The sequence below is a fragment of the Onthophagus taurus genome, chromosome 7 (genome assembly GCF_036711975.1).
Source record: "Onthophagus taurus isolate NC chromosome 7, IU_Otau_3.0, whole genome shotgun sequence".
Taxonomy (NCBI): domain Eukaryota; kingdom Metazoa; phylum Arthropoda; class Insecta; order Coleoptera; family Scarabaeidae; genus Onthophagus; species Onthophagus taurus.
Genome location: NC_091972.1, coordinates 30,272,163 through 30,286,187, shown reverse-complemented (window position 1 = coordinate 30,286,187; position 14,025 = coordinate 30,272,163). Strand labels below are relative to the sequence as shown.

Here is a 14,025-nt window from a genome sequence, read left to right as displayed (position 1 = left end):
ATGCAACAGAAAGTTATTCTGGGGTTTAATTTTTGCACAATTACAATATTTTGTTCTCTTTGTATATGTTACCGGCAATCTGTATAATTTGGTATTATATACAATACCTAAGCAATTTATAGAATACCTAAAACGTTTAGGTAATATATGAAATATAATTAATTTTATACTTTGCCTAGGTATTTTATAAAATACCGAAAGCGAAGCCGGCAATGTGTGTAAAAGACGACAACAGGGAACTCATGTAAGAATAAATAAATATATTTTTTTACTTACTCAATTCTGAGAGGCCAGTAGGTAGAGCTACGTCTTGTTTTTACAGAATTATTTTGTTTCCTATGTTTTTAATACTTATTACTTGATTACTTATAAGCAAATGACATTATGTTAGTTAACCCAGAAAATTTTTAAGTGTAATGTAATTTAATTGTGATTTTACTGTAGTTACAGAAAGATACTTCTTTTTTTGTACAATAACTTATAAATTATAAAAAGGTTTATAATGAGTAAAAATTGATAAATACAGACCAAAATCTATTTATTTTACACATTGCCGGTCGACCAACAGGTACTCTATGTAATCCCTAAGAATTGTATACATTACCCAGGTAAAGTATCTAAGAGACAATAATCTTTATAATATTTCATACATTGCCTAGACACCCCAGGTATTTTATACATTACCTAGGCATTGTATAGAGTACCTGAATTATACAGATTGACGGTAACATATACATTGCATATTCGAGAAAAAAGGGGTCCTTACATCACAATTTTTTGCTATACTTTAAGTACAATTATCTTTAACAGTTTAAATATAACACACAGTTTACTTCATGCATCATAATATATGACGTTCAGGTAAATCACTACAGTTGCAAGTGAGAAAATGAGTGTCAATGAGATGTTATTACGCACTCGAGGCGGCAACTAGTTTCCGGCTTACCGTCTGACTAAAAGGGGCGTATAGGGAAGAAGAAAATTATTATTTTGCATGTATTTAACTTTAAACGTTTGTTACCGTTACTAGATGTTGTTAGTCGAATTAATTTAATAAGGTAAAGTGACAAGTTTCAAGAGCAAAGGTCGTAAAGAGATATAACAAGATATGTAAACAAATTTACCACAATGAGTTTCAAATGTTGCGAAAACCCATGAACTTTAAAAAATAATAAAATTTTGTTTGGTTTTCTTCAAGTATATATCTCTTTTGTAAAAAAGCACTTCTAATAATCTTTCGTGTAGTTTTTTCATGAATTCATCAAAAATAGAAATTGTATAACAATATTATTAGACATAATTTTTAGTAATTACAACTACGTGGAAAAGAAGAAAAAGATCAAATTAAATATAAATTTACCAAGAAACTATAACCATTAAAGCAGTAATTATAACATTAATCACTTTCTTTAAATTAATAACTAATTCGTATCAATTTAACAATCTATAACCTCAAAATTTGGCGATTTTAAGTTGAAAACGTCAAAATTCATTTGTTTCATTTTTGTTTCATTTTCAAATATTTTTATCAACTTAATTCATCACAGCCTACCTGATTTTGTATGGTGTCAATGATGACATATATGAGAAGGACGATTTCCTGTTCATCAGATCCCATTAGAGGGCCTTGTAAACCCGCCGTCGCAACGTACATAACGCATATATGATGTGTTCCGATCATGTTAATTCCTTTGATGCTCATTAGCGGTTCCTTTTTAGTTCAATAAATTCCTCTCAACGTCTTTTTTTCCGTGCGTGTTAAGGTTATGTTAGGGCGCCGCCATGTTGCCACGCTTTGACGACGACCAACTTGTTGCCACAGCGCTTGTATATCTATCTACTTGTATAATATTACGTAGATGTGTGTCTGTTCGTCGTTGTTTCTCTCTCAGGTTCTCAACGGGAAATATTCCTCAAAATTTATTTTTACTGCCCGTCGTTATCTGGCCTCTTTATCTCCATCTATCGAGCAAGATAAAACCGCGTGTGATTTCCAGATGCTCCTAAACACGCTTTTTGATCCGGCAAAAAATTTATCCTATTTTCTTTTAATTTTGTAATTTTTGTGTTAACTTTACGAAGAAGTTGTAGAGAAAAAACACGATTTGTATAAAACACTTAAATTTTAGATAAAAATTTCTTTTTTTTTTACAAACTTGAAAAACTTGTTCGTTTCTTTTTTTTTTAATTTTCTTCTATCAACAGTATTTTTTCTTTTCGTTTTGTAGAGAGAGAATATAATCGTAATGGTATCAACAGGTTGTTGTTGTCGTCGTCAGTTGGTTACCACGTCCTTTCACAGCCTTCTTGAGGAAAATAAGACACACGATTCGCGCACTACTAAGAGTTTCTTTGATTTAACAACAAATGAAAAAATCTTTCTTGTTTTCGATTTTTTTTTGTGAATTTTTCTTAAAATTGTCTTTGCTGAGTTTGTTGTTTATTTTTTTGGAACGTCGTTTTGTTGCACGCCGAGAGTGTACGTATACACAGGTAACTGGTAGCGTTGAGTTTCGTTCGCGTTGATTGCGAGGGGGCCCACAGCACACTGTGTCTCTACCTGGCGGATAGGTAACGATGGAAGGGATACCTGTACACACCGTATACACTCACCGACAACGACGACGACAAGGTGTGTAGAGCGCATATTCTCTCTCTTTACGCGCGCGTTATATAATTATTTTGTGCGCCGAGTTAAGACGACGAACCACAAAAGTACACTGATCACTTTTTTTCGGTGTAACACACACACAAATAAAATGGAAAACACATAGTGTATTTCGACTATGAATTATATTGCAAAGTGCGTGTCTTTCGCAATTTTCTCAAGTTTCCCCTTCCGGAAAAACCAAAATATACCTTTAAGGTCTATTAACCATTACGTAAAGGTCTATTTAGTTAATATGCAATACGTAATGTATACATTTTGTAACTATTAATAAGAAAAAAACCACTGACGTGTATACTTGGAAACATTAACACATTAAGTGTCAACATTATTTAATTCTCTAACTCTTTTGCTATAGGTGTCATCAATAGAGTACAATCAATAGTGTTGTCAATATTAATTATTAAGATTTTTTGATTAAATTGGTTGTTAAATAAAATTCGAAAAATTGTATTACAACTTGTTTATTTTAAGTTTAAGTTCAACCTGACATGTTTCGGTCTTTTAAATGACCATCATCGGAGGTATCGTAAAAATGACATATGAGGAATAACATATAATAAAATAGTGTAGCCGCCGAGTGCGGGAAGTTAGCCCCTCATTTTTGATTTTTAAATTTTTTATTGTTCTAGATTATTCTAGAGTTGTTCTACATTGTTCCAAAGCGGCAAATCGAAAAAATAAAAACTCCGCGAGAAAACCGAAAAAACAGGTCTTTGACTAGCCCCCCATTTTTGGAAAAATCAAATTTTCTTTGTTGTTCTGAGTTGTTCTAGTTGTTCTAGTTATTGTTCTAGAAAATCAAAATTATGGGATACAGCATTACGAAGTTATAACTAAAAATAGGTTTGGCCGCCGTAATGTCTAGTTGATTGCTGTGACCATAGTTTTTCTATTATCAATTCCATATTACAAATATATACTTATTATAGCTAACGCCATCTGGAACAGCTATTATTTTCACTAGAACAATTCTCTAAAGGGCACTTTACTCTTTGAAAATTAAAGTTTTTGTAAGTTTCAGTCAGTAATTGTTGTGTCAGCGGTTTTATATTACACAATAAGAATTAAAAACATAGAACAATCTAAAATAACTCAAACTTTGCCGATTCAAATTGTTCTAGATCTGTTTTACGTTTAACATGGACATTAATTTTGCAAAATCACATACTTTTTGTTGTTCTAAATTGTTCTAGGTACTTAAAATGTTTATTTAATCACTGCGGCTTTAATTCTTTTAAAGTTTCATATTAAAAATTAGCACTTACAACAATTAAAACAATTTAGAACAGCTGTTATTTTCACTAGAAAAACCTTAAATTTCAGTTGTTGTGATATCGGACAGGTTTTGTTGAATCAGTAAACCCAACCTTTAATATAATAATAGTTTTAAAAAACTAAAAAAATATAGAATAATTTGATGCGATTTAAAGTGTATTTTATTTTGTATAAACTAAGTAATAAATTAATAAACTAAACTAACAAGTAAAACACTAACTATTATATCAAATAACTATTCAATCAGTATTACTATATCAGTACAATAACTTATTCTAAGGTAAACTATAACTAAATAAACTAAATTATGTAAATAAACTAATATCATGGAATAATACGGTTACATCACTTTGCTCATTTATAAACATATATGTACATTTGTGCATTTATTTCAGTAGCTTCTTCAACTTGTACGGATTTTTTTCGTAAGTCATTAAATAATATCCAATTGGCCTTGTTGGGCACAAATGCCGGGTAGTGTCCTACATCATTCAAAGATTGAGTACCTTCGTAACTGATGATACCTGCGGGAATATAGAATTTGTTGTGGACTTACAAATTGCGTGCGTAATCACTCAATTTTGTTTTATTGTTCTCTCCATTCGTTGTTTCTATAAACAGACCACATTTTTTGCAATTGTTGCTTAGAGTTTGCATGTAGTTTTCTATTACTTGCTTTAGCTGTGCATAGCCAAATATTGTTACGATGTCAATGTCAATTGGTAAAATTATGTTTTTATGGAAAGTATCGTTTAAACAATTATTGCAGTTTTTAGTCCTATAATAACTAAATTCTTCTTTAAATAGTTGTGTGCAAAGAAACGCAATATTTGAAATAGCATTCACTATTATCACGCCAGCAATATTCGGGCTTCCAAAATAATTTATTCCTGTTAATAGTTCAGCTCTTTTTTTATATGTTGCTTTACTAGAACCGGTTTTTAAAAATAATTTTAGGAAACTAAAGCAATCTGCAAATGCTAAACTATGAAATATACTGTCGAATCCGCAAGTATTTTGAACAATATATTTTTTATTTTTTACTGAAATAGATATTAATGAAACTTACTTATGAACTTATGAAAGAATTACTAACTGAAACTTCAAAAAATTTTAATTTTCAAAGAGTAAAGTGTTCTTTATAGAGTTGTTCTAGTAAAAATATTAGCTGTTCCAGATTGCTTAGGTATAATAAGTATATATTTGTGATATGGAACTGAAAATAGAAAAACTATGGTCATAGCAATCAACTAGACATTTTGGCAGCCCAACCTACTTTTCTTAGTTTAGTTTATTTATTCATTTATTACTTAGTTTTACAAAATAAAATACACTTTAAATCACAACTTATGTTTTATTACAACTTTAGTTTAAAGAGAAAGGTGATTTTTAGAAAATTAGATGGTCAGATATTCCATATTTTTTAATTTCTTAAAACTATTATTATATTAAAGGATGGGTTCACTGATTCAACAAAACCTGTCCGATATCACAACAACTCAAATTTAAGGTTTTTCTAGTGAAAGTAACAACTGTTCTGAATTGTTTTAATTGTTGTAAGTACTAATTTTTAATATGAAACTTTAAAAGAACTAAAGCCGCAGTGATTAAATAAACATTTTAAGTAAGTACCTAGAACAACAAGAACAATTTAGAGCAACAAAAAATATGTGATTTTGCAAAATTAATGTCCGTGTTAAACGTAAAACACATCTAGAACAATTTGAATCGGCAAAGTTTGAGTTATTTTAGATTGTTCTGTGTTTTTTAATTCTTATTGTGTAATATAAAACCGCTGACACAAGAATTACTGACTGAAACTTCCAAAAACTGTAATTTTCAAAGAGTAAAGTGCCCTTTAGAGAGTTGTTCTAGTGAAAATAATAGCTGTTCCAGATTGCGTTACCTATAATATATAGTTGTAATTGTAATATGGAATTGATAATAGAAAAACCCATAGTTTTACACACAACCATCACAAAAATCAACTAGACATTTCGGCGGCCAAACCTATTTTTAGTTATATCTTCGTAATGCTGTATTCCATAATTTTGATTTTCTAGAACAATAACTAGAACAAGTAGAACAACCCAGAACAACAAAGAAAATTTGATTTTTCCAAAAATGGGGGGCTAGTCAAAGAACCTGTTTTTTCGGTTTTCTCGCGGAGTTTTTATTTTTTCGTTTTGCCGCTTTGGAACAATGTAGAACAACTCTAGAACAATCTAGAACAACAATAAAAAATTTAAAAATCAAAAAATGGGGGGCTAACTTCCCGCACTCGTAGCCGCCAGCAGATATGTGTGGAAGATGTCTTTGTGGATAAAATCATATGGATTCATGGAGTTTGTGAATGGAATAAAGAAACTTTCCTAGCAGGCTTGAAGTTGCTCTTTGACGCTTCCATGTTTACTTTTAAAAATAAAACATATCATCAAATTTCAGGAGTACCGATGGGATCACCTATTAGCCCGATTCTGTCTTTAATAGTGATGGATTATTGTGTGGATGAAATTTTACATAATAATGATTTACAATTAACATTCATAAGGAAATATGTAGATGATTTGATTTTGGCTTGTAAAGAAGATTATATTGATAATATTTTATATGTGTTTAACAATTTTCATCCTAACATTCGTTTTACGATCGAAAGAGAACATAACAAAAGTATTCCGTTTTTGGATACTATGATGATTAAAAATGAAAAAAACCAAATTATTTTTGATTGGTATAGAAAACCAACATATTCTGGTAGATATGTAAATTTTCATTCGAACCACACATTCAAACATAAAATTGCTACGGTGCTTACTTTAAAACATAGAATATGTAGTATAGTCGAACCACAGTTTAAAGATAAGAATCTGAAAATTTTACGTAATATGTTTGAAAATAATGGTTATCCAAGAAAACTCCTTAATAAATTACTATTTTCCACTAATTTACAACAAAACATTAGTAAAAATTTTAATACATCGACACAATTAAAACAATATAAAAAATTTCATATATTCTTGGATTGACAGAATTACTTCAAATACATTTAAAACGAGATAATTTAACATTCATTAATATATACCTACCCAAAAAAATTACATAAATATTTCTCAACTTTAAAAAACAAAACAGAAAAATTCTTAGAATCGGAACTTATATATTGCATTACTTGTAAAGATTGTAATGGAAAATACATTGGACAAACTAAACAATGGTTAAAAAGTAGAGTTAATAAACACAAAAGTGACACTAAATTAAAAAAAACATCATGTGGTCTCTCAAAACACGCTGTTGACTATAACCATATTTTTAATTTTGAAAACAATAATTTTGGATAAGGAATCAAATTATCATAATAGATTATTCTTTGAAATGTTTCATATTAACGCTATATATAATATATATATAAATAATATTGTAAATTTCAAGTTAGATACAGAAAATTTGAGTAACATTTATTCATAACTTTTTCAAATAGATAAAAATAAAAATAAATAAATTTTATTTGTGACGTAATATGATTGACGATTACTGATTTGTTTATTTCAATATAGTTGTCTCTTTTCACGTTTTATTTTTCATAAACTTTTTCCATCTCCAATTATTGTTATAAACGTTTTATGGTTTCATTTATGTTATTTCCTTAAGAAACATAATTTGTATGTAATTAACTTTTATTGTAAGATTCTTATTTTTAGTTGCTTTTGTATTTTAGTTATACTCTGATGAAGATCGAAAAAAACGATCGAAATATTAGTATGAAATAAAATAGTTTCTTTTTATAAAAAAGATCGTCTCACGAATAATTATTTAATATTAAAGAATGGATCTACTTATTCAACAATAAATTGGTTATATTTTAAATTTCGCCTTAATACAGTAAAACCTCGTTACAGGGAACTCGAAGGGTCGAAAGAATAACTAGTTCGTGGTAAACGAATTCGTATAAACCGAGTAAACAATAAAAAAAAACGTGAAGTTTTTTGTTATCGAATATTTTTTTATTAATGAATAAACTATTATTTATTATATTTTATAAAAACATAACTAGGTAAATGTAAAAAGTTATCGATTATGACATAAAACTAAACTATTGATTATTGACTTTAAAAAAGTCAGTAATGTTTTTTTGCTTTAATTTTGAAGCCATTTTAATGGCACACTCAGTGGCAATTGTTTCCAAACAATTTTTAAATTGCTCACTTACATTCATAGTTGCTGAGAATCTAGCTAAAACTCGTAAAGCGGCATTAATTTCTTCTCTGGTGGGCTGGAGATGATCATTACCTTCATCACTATCTACTGATGACAAGGATGTAGTTGCAGGAACAGGAATGTCGTTATCGCTATCTTCAAAAGTGCTCAGAACTGGCTCTGGACAAATGGCCAAATCGTTATCGGCATTAACGAAATCTTCAAATGAATGAAATGCTGGTGGTAACAAATCTAAATTTTCGTCATCTGTTAAAACAATGTTCGGCCATGCTTTATTAAAACAACGTTTAATTGTTTGTTGATTAACTGCATTCCAAGACGAACCTAAAGCTTTAATAGCTTGTAGCAAATCCCATTTAACATTTCCATTGTTTTCAATAGCAAATTTCACTAGTTTTGCCTTGTAAAATGACTTCAAATTAGCTGTTATGCCCTGGTTAAGTGGCTGCAATCGACTTGTAGTGTTGGACGGAAAGAAATACACCGTGATATTAGATAAGTTTAGGTTTTCAGTTTTATGTGCAGCACAGTTGTCTAAAGTTAAAAGAATATGACGATGTTGGGCAATCATCTTCTGATCTAGTTTGAGTAGCCATTCTCGAAACGCTTGAGCATCTATCCACGATGACACATGATGAGTATAATCACACGGTAAATGTGATTTATCAACATTTTTAAAGCATCGTGGGTTATGCGATTTTCCTATTACCCACGCCTTGTACTTTTCAGATCCATCCGAATTACAGCATAAAACCACAGTCACCCGTTGTTTACTTTTTGCACTTCCGTGACAACGTTCTCCTTTAAAATGTAAGGTACGGTTGGACATTAAGGTGTAAAAAATTCCGGTTTTATCCATATTAAACACATCTCGAGGGGCGTATGAATTTTTAACGATTATAAAATTTGGTAACCACAAATTTACGGAGTTTTCGTCTACTTTTGTTGACTCACCGCACATTTGTAAACCAACCATGTTGTGACGTTGTTGGAAACGCCATAGCCATCCTGAAGAACATTCAAAATTTTTAATTCCATATGTCGCGGCAATTTTCTTAGCTTTATTCGTAATATTGGTCCTGAAAGCGCTATGTTAGAAGCTCTCATATGATTAAACCATTCCAATAATTCATATTCCGCGTCTTCATATTTTGCAGTTCTTATTCGCTTCGATTTCGTTCGTCTAAACGAGGTTTTACTGTAGTTGTATCAAATGTGCACCGGTAGGTATGTAAATATCATATGTAAAATAAGTTTAACAACGCCTTCCGATTTCCAGTGTCCACTTCCCCCTGTCTGTCCAAAGGCCCTCTTTTATTTCCCTTCCTTTAACTTCTTGATCCATTCCTTCTCTCCAACTTATCCTCGATCTTCCTCTCCTTATTCCTTCGCTACTAAATGTTATTATACTCCTTACTATCGTCTTATACATGATGATGAAGCAAAATGAAAACCGACTCAGTTAAAGACAATATCACACTACAGTATAGAACAGTGGTGTCCATAACGTCGATCGCGAAGCCATTTTGAGTCGATCGCCAACAAAATGGTGAATCTGAAATATCTATAATGTAGATATTTATGCTATGCTCTAAAATTCTCAATATGCAAGAAATCATGACCATAGCTTTTAAAACCAGTAATTCTATCCGGACAAAAAGTTTACAAAGAAGGCTTTTTAAATTATACGTAGAAGAAAGCGGCCACGAAGGATGTACTGAACTTGTGATGCATACTGACGTCAGGTAGTTAAGTAGAGACAAGTTCTTACAGTGTTTTCGCGATTTAATTTACGAAATTTAACAATTTTTTATTACAAGAGGCGACGATTACAGGATGTTGGAAGATGACATTTAGCTTTAAGATTTATCTTTTCTGACAGATATTGCAAGTACGCTGAATGATTTCAATTTAGAACTTCAAGGACAGAACACAATTAAACAATTAAAAAATGTTGCTGCTACCAATATCGATTTAAATAGGTATAAAAATGAAATTAAAAATCTAATTGCAGATTTTGACAATCATTTTCAAGAATTTTTGTGGCACTTTTTATCACTTTTCCGTTTATTAAAAATATAAACATAGAAAAAATTGCAGGGAAACTGTAAAGCTAAAAATATGCTCTTTTCAGTAACATCATAATAAAGTATAGTTTGTATTTTTAAAATACAACATTATGTTATATCTCAAAAATTATCAGCTATGTTAAAAAATTTTCAACGGCAGTATATTCTACTCAAAAAAGTGTCTTAAGAATGTATTAACCCCATTTCCCTAATTTCAAAAATAAACGAAATATGAGCATTTTTTGAAATCACTAAAATTTGACTTTTTGGCTATAACTTAAAAACAAAAGAAGATAGAGATTTGGTCTTTACGGGATTGGATTAGTCTCGGAAAAAGAGACCGGGACATGGCATCTACTTTTTTTGTATCTCTTATAGTTTCTGAGATAGCTTATAATAACACCCAAATTTGCCCACCCTGTACATAAATTAGAATATCACTGCAAAATCATAATATTGCAAAACGATATCTATGTTAAAGCAAGGGCATCTGAAGAAAATTTTTTGAAATATTTAACGGAAGACAAGTATACAAATTTTCGAAAATGTGTTGAGAATTTGTACTTATGTTGTGGTTAAACACATTTATGTGAAACTGCATTTTCACAAATAAAAATAATAAAATCTAAATACCGAACGGCATTGACAGATACTCATTTAGAATCTTGTTTGAGAAATACCCTAAGTATTTAGATTCCCAACATTAAAAAGATTGTAAACTCACAACAGTGTCGAATAAGTCAAACATGTGCCAATGCACCTGGAAGAACAATTTAATATCTGTATTAAAACTTAAAATATTAATGATTTAAATGAAATGATTTTTTATTTCATATTTTCTTCATTAAAAAGATGTGATATTATTATAAGCAGGTAGGTAAATATGATAGGATGAGCCATCGATCAAAACGTCGATCTTTGTCAAAAATTAGTGGACACCACTGGTATAGAATATTGGCTAATAAAGAACTGGAAGAACTACATAACTAGCCAGGTATAGTAAAAATTAAAAGGAATAAAATTTATTGAATTCGGTGCTACATATGTTTCGATTTTTTCAAAAATCGTCTTCAAGCACGACTGTAAATATCATATCAAAAATGTAACTAATTGGCTATACTGGTGTTCCGAAACTCAACGTCAAGCGGGCACCGGGTGAGAGGCCAACCCATACCTGTTCTGGTAAAAATGAGAAAAAAAATCCATATCTCTTAGTTAAGTGGTAAAGGACAAACTTTTGAAAATGTTAAAAATCGGCCCCGTACATCATATCTTTAGGTACTACGGTCAGAAATGTTCGCAATTTAATGGTGATTTCTTTAATAATATATTCCTTGTGAACCAAGTTACTGTAGAAGTCACAAATCAAACAAGAAAAGTCGTCAGTTTTGCAAAAAAATATATTAATTTGATTGAGTTAAGATTGAAAGAATTTATGACTATCAAGTTTGACACACGATTTCTAAAAAAAGGAGTAGTACAACACCCTTGGCAAGTAATTTTAAAAGGTGGCCTGTTTAGTGAAGTTTCCAAAATGGTACAACACTTGCCATTTTTCTTGTCATAAAAAATATTATTGCCTGTTTTTCTGCAAAAAAGCACGTTATTTAAAAAATTCATACTTTTGTATGCTATTTGTATTTACTCTTTATTTCCTCTTAACTTTGTTAGAAGATGTGCCAGTCAATATCTACAAACTAGAAAATGTGGTTTCAACAAGATGGTTGCCCTTATGTCTTGCAAAAGCACTCTTTCAAATAAGGTTAACCTAAACAAAATTAAAGAAACAAATTTATTTATTATTAATTTTATAGCATTATTTTCTTAAAACTAAGGCAAATGCTCAAATTATTTGCCGTCGCCCCTAATACAAGCTCTGCATCGTCACAGAAAAGATCTTTATACTGATTGTGCAAATCTCATTGCATTTTCTGCTGCTGTATACATATTGTGACGCAGTTCGCCAAGATTTTCAATCGGTTTTTAATACACTGTTTCTTGTATGTAGTCCTAATAAGAAAATCAAGTGGATTTAGACCCAGAGAATGAGGAGGCCACGTAATCGAACCACAAAGCCCAACCCATCTTTCTGGGTATTCTGTATGCAAGCCCGCGCAGGACAAACATAATGAGCTCGGCAACCATCTTGTTGAAACCACATTTCTCTGTAGATATTGAATGGCACATCTTCTAGCAAAGTTGAAATCAATTTGGAAGAAATACAAATAACATACGAAAGGATGAATTTTTTAAATAACGCGTTCTTTTGCAGAAAAACACACAATAATATTTTTTAGGAAAAGAAAGATGGCAAGTGTTACACCATTTTGAAATCTTGACTAAACAGGCCATCTTTTAAAATAACTTGCCAAGGATGTTGTACAACTCCTGTGCTTAGAAATCGTGTGTGGAACTTAATAGACATAAATTCTTTCAACTTTAATATAATATCAAACTAATACTTTTTTTTGCAAAACTAACGACTTTTGTTGTTTGATTTGTGACTGCTATCGTAGCATGGTTCATGAGGAGTACATTATTAAAAAAATCACTATTAAATTGCGAACATTTCTGACCGTAGTATCTAAAGATATGATGTATGGGAACGATTTTTAACATTTTCAAAAATATGTCTATTACCACTTAACTAAGAGACATAGAATTTTTTTCTTATTTTTACCAGAACTAGTAAGGGTTAGCCTTTCACCCGGTGCCCGCTTGACGTTGAGTTTCGGGACACGCTGTATACAGGATGTTTCGGTGACTCGGGGAACAAATTTAACCACATATACTAGAGTTAAAATAATGACGATTCATGTAAAAAAAAATTAGTAAAAATCTTCAAATTTAAAAGATACAGGTTATCAAAGTTAGGAAATTTTAACACATTTTTCCAAATATCTTAAACACTATTTACAGTAAAGCGCTGAAATTTGGTATAGTATAAATCAATGTGATGTAAAATCGTTAGGCAATTTATGAGTTCGATCGGTACGCGGGAACAATGTTATACAGGCTGTTCCTAAAGTTTGTTTGTTCAGAACTTTTTTATTCTATCATAACCCTACATTTATTTTTGCAGTTTCTAATAGTAAATTTAGTTTAGAAACTTTTATTACTCCTAGATAATATTGATAAAAATCACCGAATTCGTGTTAAATGCAAAAATATTGGGTCCCGATTTCAATAATAGCACTAAAAGAAAAGAAATCTAAGTTTTTTAAATTTCCTTTAGTATTTTTTATTACTTGTCTTGTTATTTTATGTACTTTTTTTTATTATTCCTGTTAGTGTTGTCGTTTTTTTGTTTATTTTTTGTTGATTTTTAATTTATTGTTTTTGGATTCTTCTAAAACAAGTCAAAAATGTGATTTAGCTAAATCTACACTTGGACATGTTGCATACATAATAGGTATGACAGCTCAGTTCGATTTTCACTTGTCATTGACAATTCAGATTATTTTTGTTTTTTTTGTGTGTTATTGAATTCGGAACCTAAAATTTTCGGATTTAATACGAAATCGGTAGTTTTTATCAATATTCTCTAAGAGTGATAAAAGTTTCTAAACTAAATTTACTATTAGAAACTGCGAAAATAAATGTAGGGTTATGATAAAATAAAAAAAGTTCTGAGCAAACAAACTTTAAGAACAGCCTGTATAGCATTGTTCCCGTGTACCGATCCAACTCAAAAATTCCCTAATGATTTTACATAATATTAGTCACCGAAACACCGTGTATACAAAAATAAAAATAAGATAATTACCGTCATAAACTTCCTCGAAATTCCTCGAA

At 30.4% G+C, this 14,025-nt stretch overlaps 2 protein-coding genes across 3 annotated transcripts in view; both read right to left on the bottom strand.

Moving 5' to 3' along the window:
* LOC111418610 (epithelial splicing regulatory protein fusilli) overlaps positions 1-2,224 on the bottom strand; it is a 123,167-nt gene extending 120,943 nt beyond the window's left edge. For both annotated transcript variants that reach the window (XM_023051204.2, XM_023051192.2), the window contains exon 1: positions 1,553-2,224. In XM_023051204.2, coding sequence (XP_022906972.1) covers positions 1,553-1,702 — 150 coding nt within the window. In that variant the 5' untranslated portion in view covers positions 1,703-2,224. The remainder of the gene's footprint in view (positions 1-1,552) is intronic.
* A 5,812-nt stretch (positions 2,225-8,036) lies between these two features.
* Positions 8,037-9,137, bottom strand: LOC111419842 (tigger transposable element-derived protein 6-like). Its single transcript, XM_023052721.2, has one exon. The coding sequence runs from the start codon at positions 9,135-9,137 to the stop codon at positions 8,037-8,039; it is 1,101 nt and encodes a 366-aa protein (XP_022908489.2).
* Between the last annotated feature and the right edge of the window lie 4,888 nt (positions 9,138-14,025).

Excerpts from the sequence above, each read along its gene's own strand:
- LOC111419842 (XM_023052721.2), bottom strand. The coding sequence starts at position 9,137 with ATGGTTGGTTTACAAATGTGCGGTGAGTCAACAAAAGTAGACGAAAAC.